The 17,830-nt window shown below is 55.4% G+C and overlaps 1 protein-coding gene across 2 annotated transcripts; it reads right to left on the bottom strand.

Moving 5' to 3' along the window:
* Window positions 1-1,243: 1,243 nt before the first annotated feature.
* Window positions 1,244-17,830, bottom strand: LINGO3 (leucine rich repeat and Ig domain containing 3). Of its 2 annotated transcripts, none has more exons than XM_048927924.1 (3): window positions 17,506-17,830; window positions 10,031-10,125; window positions 1,244-5,311 (listed from the first exon to the last, which is right to left on the bottom strand). In XM_048927924.1, the coding sequence occupies exon 3, from the start codon at window positions 5,275-5,277 to the stop codon at window positions 3,460-3,462; it is 1,818 nt and encodes a 605-aa protein (XP_048783881.1). In that variant the 5' UTR covers window positions 5,278-5,311; window positions 10,031-10,125; window positions 17,506-17,830; the 3' UTR covers window positions 1,244-3,459. The 2 variants fall into 2 exon arrangements, with proteins under 2 accessions (XP_048783881.1, XP_048783882.1); XM_048927925.1 differs by lacking the exon at window positions 17,506-17,830 and adding an exon at window positions 17,025-17,139.

Raw genomic sequence — 17,830 nt, forward strand, 5'->3', positions numbered from 1 at the left:
CGGGGGATAAGATCTCTAAATGCACCTGCTGGAAAATTGCTTTTTATTTTTTTTTTCCCTAATTGCCTTTATTTTTGGCCTTTTCTTGGTCATTGTTCTTAGTGCACTTTCTACAGCTCTGGTTTCTTTGGTCTTGCACTCAGATCCAGTTGCTCGGCAGCACCGGTCCCGTTACACCTAGAGTTAGTGCAGGTCCCACTCATGTCCTCACTGGCATTTGTGGGGGCAACAAACCCAACCCTGAAGCTGCCATGCCCTCTGGGGATATGCCTTTTTCTTGTTAACATTTTCCATGCAGAAAATGACTGAAAAATCCCAATTTTGTTCTCCTGCCCTGGCCAGCTGCAGAGCCAAAGGACAGTTTCCAAACAGGGCCACCACTGTGCTGGATGCACCCCAGGAGCATCCTCAAATCCCTGCTGGGTACGGTGGTTTTGGGGCGCAGGGGGAGGAGGCTGGGAGCCACTCAGAGCCCTTTCCTCCAGCAGATGGAGGCATTGCTTTGCTTCACCACCCACAGTGCCCGTCCCAGTCCCATACTGGGAGAGCCAGGACTGTGGGGTGGCACAAGCCTGGGATCAGGGTGATGCTGTGTTTCAGGATGCTCAGCAGCCCCACTGCTGGGGACACAAAGGCAGGTCGTCCCCAACCAGCTGAGCAAGGGACACTGGGGACATCCAAGCGCCTCATGGGGAAAGCGATGGCAGCTTGGAGAGGGCCTGTGTGATGCCAGGTTGTCCTGTGGGGTAAGTGGGACAAGCAAGGGGACTTTCTCAAGGATAACCCTCAGAAGCTGAAATTCCCCCCCAGCCCTTCTGGTGCTGCTGCCTTCAGCCCCTTTGCCCCACCGCAGTGCCCATCCGTGCCTCAGTTTCCCCCCACAAGCTGCACACAGATCCCCACGGCTTGGATTCCAGCTTTGTTAGAGGGGTCTGGCCGAAACAAAATCCTAAAAAATTACACTGCCACGACATGCAGCTATTTCCAGTGTGTGGGACTGCAAGCTGAGCCTGAGATGGCGCAGCAAAAGGAAGGCATCTGTGGGGGCATTGAGGATGGAGAAAACGTGTGTGTGTGTGTGTGTGCACACCTTGCTGTGTGTGAATCCCTGTAACCCCCCCCAACCCCAGCTCCATGCAAGCAGGAGGGTGGCTGCAAGGCTTTGCACCTGTCAGCTTCGGGGCATACTTACAAACACTCCCTTAATAATTAATAACAGATTAATAGCAGTGGCAGCTTGTTAACACATGCGCATTAATCATTTATTAGTTATTAATATGCACTTCGGTCCCCTCTGAAAGTTGTTTTAACATCGTTTATTACGGGGTTCACAGGGCTGGCAGTGGTGCTCAGTGGCAAAGCCCAAATCCTCCACTCCTGACCCCACCGGGGCCCTCACCCCCTGCATGGTAATCCCACCCCAATGCCCTGGGCTCTGTGTTTGCCCCTAATTGAGCTCTGGGTGTTGCCTAAGCCCTTCTGCTGGAGGCCATGGCATGGATCCTGTGCACGGTGCACGAGTGGCTGTCCTGTACTGGAGGCACATGGGGAAGAAAAAGAAAAAAAAACCCAACAAAAACAAACCCAAACAAAACCACTAAAAACCCCAAACAAATCACAAAAATCCTGATTGTTTTTTTTCTGCCCCCCCCCCCCCCCCAAAAAAAAAATTATATATATATATATTTCACATGCTCATCACATATAAAACTGTGCAGGTCTGCACTGCCCAAACCTTCTTTTGCACGTGGCAGGTTCCTGGCTGCAAGGATTTGTGCTCAAACCCTTCCCACCCCCCAGGTAAAAATCAACCCCAAGTGGGGTGACATGGGGGGCATGGGGGCACCTGGCACGCAATGGGACCCATGGAAGGATGACAGTGTGAGATGGATGTCCCCATCACACTTCCAAAACATGGGCAGGGAAAAGTGTGGGAGCAGCCTGGGGGGTTTGTGCCCAAAACACAGCCCCAAATGCCTGGGGATGTCATTAACTCCAGCAGGAGTCTTGGTGATCTTGGGTGTGTTTCCAAGGAGAAGGGACACCCAGTGGGATGTGCCTACAAGAATGGGGATGGTTTCTTTTCTCAGCCCAAAATCACGTCCCGAGGCCAAACAGAGGTGAAAGAACCAACAGGACAAGGATCACAACGCTGGGGACTGTCCCCATAGCAGCAAGTCCCCACCACTGAGAGACGTGGGATCTGAGGATGAGGAAGGTGCAGAAAAGGGCGAGAGGAAGAAGTGGCACCACGGGGGCTCCCCATGTTGAAAACAGGAGCTGCTGGAGGATGGCTGCAATGGCAAATGGGGAAACGAGCAGTAGAGGAACCTGCATGGGTGCTGTGCATGTACCCATGCTTTGCACGTGTGCACACACAGCCAGGACCTTCCTGCCCCTTCCAGCTGCAGCAGCACCATCCAGGACCTTTTCTCTGGGGTTGCTTCTCCCACTGGTTCCTCAGCTCCAACTCCTTTTTTTCTTCTCTCCTGTCTTTTTTTTTTGTTTTGGCCTTCCCCATGCAGGATGAGGCAGCTCCTTCTGTCCTGCAGCCATCAAGTTTGCAAGCTGAAGGAAATGCCCTGCATTCACCCAAAGCTGCTTTTTGCACCCACAGCAGAACCACCCCACTGCTCCACAGCTGCCAACAGGTCAACCCCAACCCTGGCTACAGCCTTCCTGTGGGGCTGCTCCTCCAATTCTTAATGCCTGTTGCCTCATTTTTTCCATTGCTTCCTTCTCACCCCCCAGCACCAACCTGCACAGGTGCAGATCATTATTGCTTGTGCAGGAGCACCCCCAGCCCACAGGGTTGAGCTGCCCTGTGCTGGAGTCACCCAGGTGAAGGTCCCACGGTGTGGCCGTGCCTTGGGGTCTGTCTGTGCCCAGGGAGGGGTTGGGGACACCCCAGTGCTGCTCCCCAGTCCTGTGTCGCACCGGAAGACTTTTCTTTTGGAAATTCATTTTAAAAAAGGTGTCAGAAGAAAAAAAAAGAACAACCATAAATAACACTGAGATGGTTTTCTTAAGTCTCTTAAAAACAGAACAAAAAAAAAAAAAGAAAAAAAAAAAAGGGAACAGGAGGAAGAAAAGTTGTTGTTTTCTGTTTGTTTGTTTGTTTGTTTGTTTGTTTGTTTTCCCAGGCCAAAATGCTGCTGATCTCACTGAGAAATGCATAGTTGGTAGCAAAAACATCAGCTACATCAGGAGCTGGGATGGCCCCTGGGCCACTTGTGGGGTCACTGCGGGGCTGGGGCCAGCTGGGTCATCCAATCACAGAATCATTAAGGTCGGAAACGACCTCCAACATCATCCAGTCCAACAGCCCTCGGTCTCTGACCGTGCTGCTGGCCCTGTCGATGCCCCAGGACATCACTGATGCCCCTGTGCCCCCTGGCCCCATTGTGCCACAGCCGTGCCCGGGGCCGGGCGCAGCCAACGGTTCTCCTTTGGAGAGGCTCAGATCATCTTCATGTTGAACTTCCTGGCTCCTCCTTGGCCCGTGGTGGTGGTGGGTCCATCCACCTTCCGGAAGGAATACTCCACCGAGAAATTGTTCTTGTGCTGCCCTCGGCCCCGGCTCCAAACGAAGAGGAGCAGGAAGCAGAAGAGGACCACGCCGAGGAAGGTGATGCAGCCCATGGCTGTGGACACCAGGATGGTCTTGAGATCAAGCGTGAACTTCAAGAAGACCTGCGTGTCGTTATGGTAGGTGTCATTGAACTCATTGAGGTACAAAGTCCGGTTGGCGTTGGAGGAGCCATCGTTCGGGTGTCCCTTGACCGTCAGAGTGGCAAAATAGGTGTCGTTGCCCCCTGCGTTGCTGGCAATGCAGATGTAGGTACCGCTGTCCTGCACTTGGGCAAAGCGGATCTCCAGGGTGCCCCCCGGCAGTACGACTGCTCGCCCCGTGCTGCGCGTGGTGATCATGCGGTGCTGAGGGGACACCCAGACGATGGAGGGCTCTGGCTCCCCGTCCGCTCGGCACAGGAAGGACACGGACTGCCCTTCGCGGGCCGTCACGTGCTGCAGCTTCCGATCCCTGATCTTGGGCTTCTGGCAGGTGAAATACTCAAAGAGCACGGAGTCGGGGAAGTCACGCAGCGCGTTCCCCTGGATTTCAGGTGGTGTGGAGCACATGGGCTGCTGGCCGTCAAAGTTGAGCGTCTTCCGTCGCTGTAGGATCCAGAGGAGGCGGCAGTCGCAGGCCAAGGGATTCCTGTCCACCCGCAGCGTCTCCAGCGTGTTCACAGAGTGGAAGGTGCTCTCCTCCAGTGTGGAGAGAAAGTTGCTGGAGAGGTTGAGCAGACGGATTTGTCTCAGACCAGAGAAGGCCTGCGGCTCCACGGACACCAAGAGAGCGCCCACGATATGCAGCTCCTGGAGCCGGATGAGGTCTTTAAAGGAGCCCTTCAGCACAGTGCTAATGGGGTTGTAGGACAGGTTCAGGTAGCGGAGGTACACCAGGTTCCTCAAGGCAGCGGTGGGCACGGCTGTGATGTTGGTGTAGGTGATGGAGAGTGAGGTGAGGTTCAGGCCCTGGAAGCTGGTGGGGGAGATGTCTTCCAGCAGCGGCCAGTTGTCGATCTCCAGCTGCAGGAGGTTGTAGAGCTTCTTGAAGTTCTGCTCCTCCAGCGCAGAGATGCTGAGGTGCCGGAGCCGCAGCACCTCGAGGTTCTGGAGGTAGGAGAGTGACTCAGCCGAGATGGAGGTCAGATTGCACTTCTCAATGGTCAGTTGCTCCAGGCCGAGCAGCCCTGAGAAGGCGCGCTGGGAGATGTACACCAGGTCATTATCACCCACCTCCAGGCTCTTCAGGTTCCTCAGGTCCTGGAACATGTAGTCGAGAAGGATGACGAGTTTGTTCTCGCTGATGTCCAAGATGGTGAGGTTGGTCAGCTTGGTGAAGACCCCCGGGGGGATGAGCTTGAGCTGGTTTCCCCGAAGCCGCAGAGTCTGCAAGTTGAACAGGTTGCTGAAGGCTCCTGGCTCCACATTGGTGATGATGTTCTCGCTGAAGTCCAGCTCCTCCAGCAAGGGGTATGGGGAGAGGTCCCCCGGGTTCAGGCAGCGGATGCGGTTCTTGTTGAGCTCCAGGATCTTGGTCTCTGTGGGGATGCCCTCGGGGATGGCAGTGAGCCGCTTGCGGTGACACACCACTGATTTGAGCTGCGGGGCACACTCACAGCGGGCAGGGCAGGCTGCCACCTGCAGTGGGCTCAGGAGGACCAGGTGGAGGACCAGGACCAGGAACCAACATGTCATGGTGTAGAGCATGGTCTTACCGACTCTCTACCATTCTCCCATACACCTGAAAAGGAAAGAGAGGGGTGTCAGCAGCGAGTTCTATTGAGATCACCAGGCTGTGAGCTACTCCTCCTTTGGAGCAGTACCCCAAACCATGGTCCATGGCCATGAGAAGGTCCTCACCCTGCAGGAAATACCACCGACCTCTTCTTGCGGCCTGGGGACCATACTGCAAACACAGGCATAGAGCAAAGGTGGGACACCACGTCCTCCTCGCTCCCTGTGGTGGCTGTGGTTGAGTCTTGCCTGATGAAACAAATCCTACTCCTCCACAGCCTATCCTTCCTGCATAGGATGGAGGACACTCAGAGCTTCATGCAGGAGCCAATCCTCCCTTCCCCGCCCTCAACAGTGGGGCTGGGGGAAGCTGCGGGCTCAGTCTTGGCATATTATGGATTACTGCTGCCACATCTCAATCACTGCTGCCCTCCTTTTGGAGCAATTAGCACCTTGCTGCCCATTTGCCTTTTTGCTTCTTTCCCCTTCCCCAATCTCTTTTTCCTCCTCCGCTCCAAATCTCCTAGAGATGTACATCCCGGCGCTGCTGCAAAGCTCATCAACCACCTTTCCTGAACCAAGTGTTGTCATTAACCTAATTAAACAACGGGGCTGCTTGGACAGAGCATTGTGGGCTGCTTCTGGAATGCTTCAGGATCCAGCCTCGGGGTGCATAGGGACATTCCCAACCCTCTTTGTGCCCACAGCATGGAGAAGGATGCTATCTCTGTGGATAATTTCCAGCCCTGATCCTATTATACAAGCCGAGCAATTCTCCAGCAGTAAACCCATTGCTCGGTGCAATTTAGGAGCCACAGGAGATTATCTTTTAAAGACTTCTTTTTACATGTCTTAATTTCACCACGCTTTCCTGTCTCTCTGAGCCAGGAGGGAAAGCATCACCATCATCCACAGGGCATTAGCATGGGGCTGTGCGGTGCAAAGTAGGGCTCTAGGGAGGGTGGGGTCACAGGTCCCACTGCTTTCCCCACTTTCTGGCCATGCATTCCTATTGCTTTTGGGATCCACGAGGAGCTGGCCGTGTGCTCATGCTTCGACTTCATCCTTGTGGTCTCTGTTCCTCCTCTCCCCGACCTGGGAAGGATGCACCCACACTCAACCTGCAGGAGAAGTCACTATGGGTTATTAATAGCTCATTACTGTCGTAGCATCACCATCTCCGGGGCTTGCCTGGCCTCTGGGGAGTGAGGCCAATTAAGACTCAACTCAAAGGCCTAGATAGAGGCTGCTCATTACATTTAATTTGTTTTTTAAAATAACACGCCTGCTGCTTGCTGGGCTGGGGAGCAGAGCCACGAGAACCCAGGCTGCAGCACAGCCATGGAGCAGCGATGGAGCAGCGATGGAGCAGCGATGGAGCAGCTGAACAGTGGGGCAGAGCTGCGCAGAAGTGGCTCCTCAGCTCCCAGGTCTCTCCTTTCCTGAATAAAGACCAGAAAACAAGCCAGGCTTGACATTTCTAGGCTCCTCTGCTTTGACAACATGCAAGTACAACTACTTCAGCTGAAGCAACGTCTTGTTTTATTCTTGCATCCGCTTGCAGAATGCTCCCACTGGGGCTGCCCTCAGAGACTGCTGCTCGAAGCCATTTTCACCCTTGGATTGTGCTTTAGCAGCACCCACGGGAGTCCCAGCCCCATGCCCAGCAGCACCCGCAGCTGCCAACTCACATCTCCCTCCGTGCAGCTCCCAGCCGCTCAGCCCCACATCTGCAGCACTGCATGGGGCTGTTAGGAACAAAATTTGGGATTTAACACTTGGTCTTGTTGAAGCTCATCCCATCGGCCTCAGCCAAGCCATCCTCCATAGGGATTGATCCTTCCCTCAGGCAGATTGATGCTCCTTCCCCAGTTGGTGTCATCTGAGGGTGCACTCAGTCCCCTACTCCAGATACTAAGCATGGCCAGCCCCGATGGCTTCACAGAATCATGGAATGACTTGGACTGGAGGGGACCCCAATGATCAAACTTCAACCCCCACTGCTGCATGCAGGGCTGCCAACCTCCATATCTAATACCAGATCAGGCTGCCCAGGACCCCTTCCAACCTGGCCTTGAGCACCCTCAGGGATGGGGCATCCTCAACCTCTCTGGGTTTCAGGAAGATGCTTGCTGGTCACAGGCTCCTGGTCCACCAGGCTGCTCCATCTGATCTAGGGTGCAGAATCAGAGCAGCTGATGCCAGGAGCACAGGAGGTGCAATGAGAGCAGAGACACAGAGACCTGGGGGTGATGTGAGGCCAGCAGCCTCCCCGCACTGCCCTGACAAGGCTCTGGCCATCAGGCAATTAGCAACGCGAGCACGAGAACAATCCAGCTGAAACAGGGCGAGCTGAGTGCAGAAAGGAAGAAAATCAATCAGCAGAGCCAATGGAGAATTACCAAACAGAGTTATTCCTAATCCCATCAGGGTCTGCTGGGAATCCAGTGCTCCCGTCTCCGTGCATCCCAACAGATTTTCTGGGTCACTTCATTTCCAGGCTCTGCTCACCACCACGTGGAAACCCCCATCCCTCGCAACGGCTGCGAGGCCCCGGAATGAAGGATTCCCAACACCAAGGAGACAGCCCCAAAGAAGGCACTGCTTATTTTTAGAGACAACCTTATGATTGTTGAGCACGTGGCCCAGGCAACACCGCGCAGGCAGCCACAGATTGGCCGCAATCTGCTCTTCTTCTTGATAGACATCACGTCTGAATCTCTATCTCTGCAAGATGCTCTCTGGAGAGAAGACATTTCGATACGACCACAGAGTACAACGTTTCCAAAAGGTCACTGTGGCGGGTGCAGGTGGTTGGTGTTCCATGAGTGTCATCATTGCTTTCCAAGGCTTCAGGTGGGGGGTGGCAGTGGGGGCTCAGGCAGCACCCCTGGGTTATCATTGGGGTTCGCCCAGTGAGTTTCTGCTGTGCAAGGAAAAGTTTTAATTTGCAAAAGCCTGCATTCCTGCAACTTTGTGTGGTTATTTCCCCAAAACTTCACCGCCTGCTCATTGCAGCCTGCACAGCACACTGAGATGGATTCGCATGGAGGGGGGCTCGATGGATCTCCAAGCTTGGGATCCCCAGGCTGTGCTTGGGGATGGTGACAGGAACCACCTCCCGTTGCCACCCACCTCCTGCAGGCTCATCACCCAACGCAGCACCCAAGCACCCAGACCACTGTGCCACCTCATCACAGCCACCTGGGGAGGGGACCCTGTGCCTTCGCTCCGAGCCAGGCAGCTTTGTGATAAATGAAGAGCGGGAGCAGGATGATTAATAACCATTTCAGAACAGCATACGCTGTAATTATCCACCTTTCAGAGAGCTGATTAACGATGCTGCTCAGGGGCATGAAGAGCCCCCACTCTCACCCTGGCTGGGTGCAGGCTCTGGGTGCGGAGGATTTTACTGCTGCTGCCCCAGGAATGCTCCAGTTCGGTCCAGCGCTTCCATCCAGCTGGATGGGGCTGTGCATTAAGCTCAGGCTCCCAGCTGGGATCGCTGGGTTGGTGAAACCTCCAAATTCCTCACCTGGTGGCACCCCATGCGAGATGCTGTGCAAAATGCAGACAACAAGGATGCTCCAGGGGCACAGGAACCCCCCCAGATCAGCACCCGAGGGATGGATCCTGGCATAGGGTCCTTGGGGTGCTGCAGGCCCTCAGCAGGGCTCTATGGGGCCAGCCACCCCGCATGGGCACCGCATCACTGCCAAAGCTCTGATTTGAGCAGACAGATGGATTTGTGGGCAGGAAGAGCAGAATGACAGGGCAGTCGGACAGACAGATGTCTGCTCTGAAGACAGGGTGGAGAGGCAGCCATGGGTGGAAAACAGCCTGAGCCCATCAGGACCGCTCTGCTTTCCATGGGAAAACAAGTTGGCGGCTCAGAGGTGCAGCAGCTGCTGTTCCACAGCCTCCGACCTCCCATAAAAACCCACTCAGGGCAGAGATCCCTGTAGGGCAGTGCGGTCCGTCTGCCTTTCAGCTCTGCTCAGCATCAGTCCAGGGCTGGATGCCTTTTTTAAGACATGTCTACAGCTGCTGTGCTTGAAATGCTATCAGCCGTCCCAGTGAAGATGATGGGAGCAGTGACTGAAGAAAGTAAAATGCCATGAAAGGGGGGAAATAACACTCCACTTCGCAATGCACACCCTCATCTTGCCAGGCAAGGGTGTATATTGCAACCTAGACCCAAACGGCTTTGTTTTATTAAGAGGAGGCAGATAGGGGGCAGAGGACATTGTCTCAGCCCTATGGAGAGCAGATCTCAACCCCACACTGCAGCCGGTTGGGTGGATGGATGGATGCAGTGAACCTGGGTAGGAAGCAGTACATATTTGCATTTCTGGAGGATGCAGCCCTGCACCCAGGAGCAGAGCAGCCCAGGGGCTCCCGCTGTGCTGCCCCAATGACTTCTCCGTGCTGGGAGCTGCAGAGAATGGGGACATTTGGAGCACGAGATGCTGGCATTGGTCCCCAGATTGGCAGCTTCAGGGCATCAGCTGTGGCTGAAGCAGGCAAGCATCACCATTCCCATCTGCAGCCCCAGAGAGGCTCCCCAAACCCCGAGCTCTCCATTTGGGGCAATGGGCAGAGATTTCTCAGCCGTTCCATGGAACAAACCTGGACACAGCAGCACTGAGCTGTCAGTGCTGCAGCACCAATGCCACGAGGAGCACCCGGAGCCGAACCCCCGCAGATGGAGACCCCCTGTACTCACCGTTCTGCAGGTCCAGGGCTGCGCTGACAGCTGGCATCTGCGAGGCTGGGCAGGTTTACATGGTGAAGTGTGGAGCACGGCCAGAGCCCTTTCCTCTGGGTAAAACAGCACAGGAAGAAGAGCGTGAATCCTGTCCTGCAGCACCCAGCACCCCAAACAGACGCCCAAAGCGCAGTCACATCCCGGAGAGGGGAAGCAGACTTAGCTTTGCTCCACCCCAGTGTGTGAGCTGGCTGTTGCACCTCCCCTCGTTATACATATGTATGTAATCACATAGGAAGATCTGACAAACAGGTAGGTGTCCAAATTTGTGACCCTTGCCTGGGTCTCTGCCTCTTGGGGTGAAGCATCCACAACCCTGGCACAGGGCACCAACCTCAGAGAAGATCAAGTTTAATTTGCCAGTAACTAATCAAGATTTAAGGATTTGAGAACTCCCTTTAAGGGAAATAGAGCTCTTTTCAGCTAAGATCACCAGAGCTGAGGCCAGGACAGTGACTGTGCCCTGCAGCCTCCTGTGAGCCACCCTAACCCCAAAGCCCTAACCCTAAAACTAACCCCAACCCTAACAACAAAGCCCCAAGCCTGAGCACAAACCCCTAATGCAAAAACCCTGACCCTAACTGTAACCCTAAAGCTCTAATGCCTATCCTTAACTCTAATCCTAACAGTTCATTGATGGATAGAACCCCACTGCTGGGGTCCCCAAAGACCAGAAAACCAAACATCACTCCAGGAGAGCCCACTGCCGCCCCACTGATGGCAGTGACATGCTCAGCAGCTCCTCTCCTCCTCCCCTGTGCTTCCCTTTTGCAGCCAGCAGCACCGTGCACATGCACAAGATAACACTTGGGCTTTGCACACCTGCAGAATGGTGAGGAGGAAAGGAGCAGCACTACAGAATCTCCCATTAGTAATAGCAGCAATACCAGCAAGGACCCCCCCCCGCACCAAGCAGAGTTGTGCTGCTGAAGCAGGTGGGGTGCACATGGGGAGCACATAGGGGTGCAGATCTTTGGTGCAGTGGTATCCAACCCACAGCTAGCAAATGCACGGGGCAGCACATGCAGCAATCTGCTTCTGTTCCACGCTGCTGGCGGCTGCAGAGCAGATGGGGCTCCTGCAATGCCCAAGGAATGCAATAATTGTGAGGGAGGCTGCAAAATGTGATGCACTGCCGTGCTGAGGTCAAGCACAGCGACAGGGCAGCTCGACTCACTGCAAATCCCAATGCAAACTGCAGCAGGTTGGGCTCCCTCTACTTATTCCAATCCTGTTGGAACCAAATTGCAGCAAACCCAGAGGCAAGCAAACCCTCCCCAGCCTCTGCTCTCCTTGCAAAGTGCTTAGCATGGCACGGTCCTGCCTGGATGCAGTCCCAACATTCACTTCAGAGGAAAGCAACGGCCTCAGCCCCCTGCCTTCATTACAGAGCCTGCTGCTCCCACACATCTGAGTGATGAGGGTCTCAACCGATGCTCTTGGCATTTATTTTTGGTTACTCTTACGTCACTTAGCAACCTCCAGTTCAGGTTACTTCAGGTTTGTGTGTGTGTGTCTGCATGTTAATCCCCGTGCAATGGGTCTCTTCCCATGCACCCACTGCCCCTCATTCCTGTCACCCCGATGCTCGCTGCTCCCATGCAGAGCCTGCAAACCTGCAGCAAAACCAGCTTACAGTGCACTCAGAGTGCTGCAGGAGCCCCCAAATCCAGCCCCAGTCCCTCTGCCCCCATGGCACTGCAGCCAGGAGCACAAAGCAGCAAGCTGGAGCCTTTCCCTCATTAGTGTAATTAATGTCAGGTCTCCCAGCTGGCCGGGCTGTGGGCTGACCTTTCCCTTCTGGAGAAATGCATGACAGCACCGACCCAATGCGGGGGCGATGGGAGATGTGGGTTCGTTTGGAGGCATCAGCTCATTTGTCTTAGTGATGTGCCTTCAAAAAGAGGAGCATTCTGCAAAAAGGAAAGGGGATCATTTGGAAAATCATCCTTGGGAGGGGAGGAAAGCTCTGCTCTGCTCACCCAAAGCAGCAGCAGGGGCACAGCATCGCTCCTGGGGGGCACAGTCAGTGATGATAGGAAGATGAGGTGCTGGAATGATCCGAGTTGGAAGGGACCCATAAGGACCATCGAATCCAACCCTACAACCCGGTGAGAACTTGAAGACAAACTCCTTTTGCATTTGCAACTGCAGCAGCAAACAATGTGGGGACTGAGTTTCCAGCTGCTGCAAGATGTTGGTGTGAGGGGTGGGAGGAAGCAGCATGCAGCAAAGCCCCAGCACTGCATGGGGACATTCTGCAACCCTCAGCACCTCCTGCTGAAGGCAGACCCTACACAGCAATGTCCCCACCACAGCTGTGCACAGAGGAGCTGGGATTACCAAATGCAGCAGTGTTTCTGTCTTTTTTTTTTTTCCTTTTTCCTTCCATTTGTCATGCTTGGTTAACACCCCTGCTTTGGTAAAAAGGTCACCGTTTAGATCTCATTTATGTTACTTCTGTGGATTGCAAATGCAGGGTGCTGCTTGTTTTTCCTCCTTAATTAGCGTTCGATTACCAGGGTCACGCTCCAGGATTTGGGCTTGGGAAGTGGGAAACAATGAGCTGCAGTCATTAGGGCAATGCTCTGCGCTGGAGCAAAGGGGTTCAGAGGTAGTTGGGAAGCTGGGGAGAAGCACAGAGTCGTTCCAAATGTTCTTCTGCTTAAATATTCACCCTCCTCCTTTATTTCTTCCCCTCTCCCTGTAGCAACGGTATCTGGCAGAAGGATGAATTTTTAATAGGAGGGGGTGGCAGGCAGAGGGAGACCCTAGGGCAGCAATCCATTAAAACAACATCTGAGAGAAAACCAAACCTGCGAGGGAACCACGTGTGGGAGCAGAGACTGGAGCACTGCAGCCACGCAGTGGGCTCACATTGCCCACAGCCCCACTGCTACAGCCCAAGGTTCCCAGCATCCTGCCAGGGAAGCAGTGGGATTTCCTCCTTTTGGAGATGTTTCCATGCTGTGCACGGCTGGCTGCAAGCGACAGCATTTGCTCAGCCCCTAGGATGAGGACGCAGAGGGGTTGGAGGATGCTGCAGGGCTATGAGGATGCTCGTCTCACCACCCCATGTCACACGGCTGAACCTAAAGATAGCCCCCAGTTTGCTTTTCATATCAACACAACCAGCGCTCCGGGTAAAAGTCCTTTCCCATGAACTCACTGTTGCTTAATAAAGCACGAAACCCTCTGAGACTGTGACACTGGGATCTGTCATTTTAATTCTCAGCAACACTTGTCCCTCTCCTTGGCTTTATGCGGCCGCTGCTATTTTGGCTGATGTGTCGGGAGCTGAAAGAGGAGCTCCAGCACTACACATCTGAGCTGCTCAGGCTTAAGAAAAAGAACAGAGATGTGACTTATAACAAAAAGAGCAAAACTATAGAATGGAAAGTGCCCCTTCTGCACCCCAAGCCCATGGGAGAGCTGTTTGGGACCCAGTGTGTGTGTGTTTGGGGATGCTGAGGGCAGAGCATGGTGGGATGGGGCTGATGGGCACAGCACAGCCAAACTCACAGCGGCATGAAAAACTCCAGGGGAAGGCAGCACGGTGTGGGAAGGAGCAGGGATGGAAACCCACCACTATGGGGAGAGCTCCTGCACCCAGAGCAACACGGCATAAAGCACAGGGACCCAAAGCAGGAGGAACCAGCACACGCCATACGATCACCCAAATCCCACTGCTGACAGCCAAGAGTTGCTCCTGCATCTCCTCATTGCGTCCCTGGACTGCACTTCCAGCCACATCCCTGATCCCAAATCCCCCCACTCACTGCATCCCACATCCAACCCCCCCCATGCACTCCATCCCTCTGACGGCTCTGCAAAGCGCTGCTGCTCCTGGCAGCCCCAGGATCAGCCCTTGCTGAAGGTAAATGGCACACAAACACTTGGACAACGTCCTCCCATAAAAATCACCCCTCCAACATCCCTACTGCAGCCGGCCAGGTGGCAGCTCCCATCATCTTGCTCCAAAAGCTCTCATGGGTTTCACTGCTTCACTCCACCTCTCCGCAAATCTCCGCTCTCTGAACATTTCTGCCCTCCCCTGTTTGTTCTGGTGTTCTTCCACTGCTCTCAAAGCCACCCCTCGGGCTCAGGCAATGCCTCTGCACTGGGATCACCACACACACACAGTGTGTGTGAGCACCATGTGTCCCCCAGCTTGGGGTCATCACTTCGGAGCTGACATGGAACTGCAGCAAGATGAGGGCTGGGAAAGTGCAGAGCACAAAGCGAGGTCCCTCCTTATGGGTGGGGAAACTGAGGCACGGGGCATGGATATATCTGTATCTATCTTCTACACCACCTGAGGGGGTGAACGCAGCAGGGAGTGAGCCCAGGGATGGCTCTGCCTGGCCCTGCACATAGCAGTGTGTGATTTGGAGATGGGGAGATGCTGCTGCTGCTGCCTGAGCTGCCCACAGCACGGCTGATGGCACAGGAATGACCACTGCCCACATGAAACACTTCCAGCCATGTGCTCTGTGTTCCCAGCGCTATTTCCAGGGCAAATCAATGGCTCCAGAATGGGAAAGCAGCTGGACGAGCCCAGATCCCTCTGTGCTAACCTGCAGCCCTGTGCCCTGCACTGATGCAACACAATGCAGCCAAAACCAGAAGTCAAAAAGCCTCCATCACCTCCAACAGCATCGCTTGTAAAGCTCTAGATGACACCGCACGACACCCAGGCACTTCTGCCCTTTCATTCCATGGGGCTTCAGATTAAATGCTTAATTCAGGCTTGTAATGCTGCTGGGAGGGAAGAGCACAGCACTGAGGTTGGGACCCCGGAGCAAAGGATGTGTGAGTGTACGAGGCACAGAGCAACACAGCTAATAGGAGCAGACGTGCCTGTGCTCCAAACACTGAATGCAGAAGGAAGGAAGCCCACAGCTCTGCTAGATGCTCAGGGCAGAGATGTGTCCTGTGGAATGGAATGAGATGGGGATGGGATGAGTGAGGTGGGATGGGGTGGGATAGGAGGGGATGGGATGGGATAAAATGGGATGGGATTAGCTGACAACAGTGGGACCCCAGTGCCATTCCTGCTCACTCTGCTGCACAAAGCCATCTTCCACCCTGGGGCCATCCATGCCAAACATGCCCCATGGCATGAAACAGAACTCAGTGCTTTCTTCTCCTCCTCCAGCTCCTCTCCCAGGAAAAAAAAAAAAAAAAAAAGAAACAAAAAAGCCAACACAGAAAGCTCTCACTCCAAGCTGCTTTGCCTCCTGTTTGCCTGAGTCGCTGGGAATACGGCTGCTCCCTGTGCTCAGGCTGCTTCCTCGCTGCATGGCAGCGCTGTGCTGGAGAGCATCGCCCTCGAGCTCAGTGCTGAGTGCATCCAGGATTATTTCTGCGACCTCCAAAAGCCACGAGGAGCCCCACAGGAGCAGCAGCCACCTCTGCCACCCCCCAGCAGCAAAAGGCAGCGCCTCCGCTCCCTCCTCCCCCACTGTAGCAAGAAACACCGATGATAAATAAATTAGCTCAAATTAAACCCATTCAATCAGCGGCTGTCACACCGCTTGGGTTTTTCTCCTGTTCCAAGCACATGTACCACATTCCTGCACGTGGGGATGCTGGCTCCATCCCGAGGGATGCTGGAGCAGAGATTTGGGACGCGCAGCCCTGAGCCCCGCGGTGCTGGTGGAGCTGGAAGGCATTGCTCCATGCTGGGTGCAGTGGTTGTGTGGGCACAGCCAAGTGGTGCAGCACTGCGTGCATGGGTCAGCGTGGGGTTCATTGCCTGCATTTCTGCATGCAAGGCCAGCAACAGGCTCTGCCCTGGCTTTGGAGGCACGCATCACAGCGAGGAGCTGTGAGCTGATGGCCAGCTCTGCTTTTACTGCTGGCTTTTAGAAATTCCTCGTGGTTTGGTTGCAAGAGATGCTTGCAAGAACTTTCCCTCTCTGGATACGGCCCTCACAGTGCAGCCCTCAGAGCAGGGGGACACAGCACCCAATGGGGTTTGCTCCTCAACCCCGTGGGCATCACATCCCCAACCATGGAGTAAAGCCACAGAGCTGAGCAGAGTGCAGGGATGGCCTAGGCTGCTCCTTGCTGGCCATCTCATGTCCCCAGCTTGACCCACGGCTCAGATTTGGGGTGCCACGAAACCGCCTTGCTGATCTGCTCTGGGTATTTTGTGGGTGCTTTGCCTGCTCCTGTCATCCTCTCTCCTCCTGTTTGCTCTTTTCTCCTTCCCAAAAGAAAAAAAAAAAACAAAACCAACAGCAAAACCACCCATCTCCGGTTAAGGCTGGGCACGAATTTACAGAGCAGCTGCTCTTCTGCAATCGTTCCCTTGAGTGAACGCGGTGGGAATTAGAGCATCTTTTGTCGGGTTTTAGCTCAATCCACTTTGCGAGTGGATTAGGAAACTGGCACAAGAGTGCTCAGGGTCTGGAGCAGGAAGCTGCTATTCTGGAACGCGATAGGAGCTGTGTGCTGTGACTGCTGCCTGCTCCATTTCCCCGAGAAACACAACCCCGGTAACATTTGCATTTAAATCAGTCAGCCCTGGGATTTTTGACAGGAGAATCCGCCTAGCCCTAAAATCGAGGATGCGGAGAGAGGGGGGCCGGCAGGGCCTTGGGGTTGGAACCTGCAGGGCTGGGGGGCGATGGGGGCACAGGGAGACCCTTCGTTGTGCCAGGAGGGCTGGGGAAAAAGCTGCGGGGAAGACTGCGGGTCGGGAGCCCAGCAGAGGTGCGGGGGGGATGGGGGGGTGAGGCCGGAGCGAGGCACGTTCGGGCTGGAGGCTGCACCTGCAGCTCTGCGCGCATCAGAGGGCACCGAGACCCCCGTGCCCGGCGCCGGGCATTAGAGCGACCGAGCTGCCCCAGGGGGGAGGGGGGTGAGGGGGTTGAAGGTGGGGGGGATAAGCAGCCATCCCCGCTCCCCACGTGCAGCCCCCGACCCACCCGCTCCCCGCACTCACCGCTCCGTTCCGGCTCTCGGGCGGCCCACGGTGCGGTGCGGGAGCCGCGGCGGCGTTGTTGCGGGCAGAGCCGCAGCCCCAGGGGCGGCGCGGTGGTTCCGGCGGCGGCGGCGGCTCTCGGTCGGACCCCGGCCCGGCCCCGGCGCTTCCCTCCCCCTCCCCACCTAAACCGCACCCCCCCCCCCCCCCGCCCTCAGTCCGTGGGGCGGCGCTCTGTCCTTCTCTCCGCGCTCTGTCCGTCCGTGAGGAGCCGGAGCGGCTGTGCAACCGCCGCCCCCCGCGCCCCCCGGTATAACGCGGGGAGGGGATGGGAGGGTGGACGGCCCCGGGAGGGGGTGCGGGAACGCAACGCTAATTCCTCGCTCTTGGGCACAGCAAGAAGGGTCGTGCCCCCACCCCTTCGGATCCCCTCCTATCAGGACCCCCCCCCATTTCTGCTCTAAGCTCTGTGCCCCGCATCACCCCATCTGGGTGCACCCACCTCGTTTTCCTTGCCAGACGCTTTGTCCATATGGATGAATGAGGACCAACGTGGCTGTTCTCCTATCCAATAGGAAAACTGGGACAAATGGGGTGCACAGCCCCCAGCCCAGCCAGGGCCCCCACCTTCACGTCCTCGCATCGGGCTCTGCCAAAGGACAGCAGCGTGGCTCAGCTCCCCACCAGCGCCTGCATCCCGTGTGAGGACAGCGCTCACCATCCCTCCCCCCAGCTCCCTGCTCATCTCCAATCCCGCTAAAGCCTCCCACAAACGGGGATGACTTGGTTCATTAGGCTTTGAGGATGACAGAGGCCAATTCCCAATT

This window comes from Lagopus muta, chromosome 26 (assembly GCF_023343835.1).
Source record: "Lagopus muta isolate bLagMut1 chromosome 26, bLagMut1 primary, whole genome shotgun sequence".
Lineage (NCBI taxonomy): Eukaryota > Metazoa > Chordata > Aves > Galliformes > Phasianidae > Lagopus > Lagopus muta.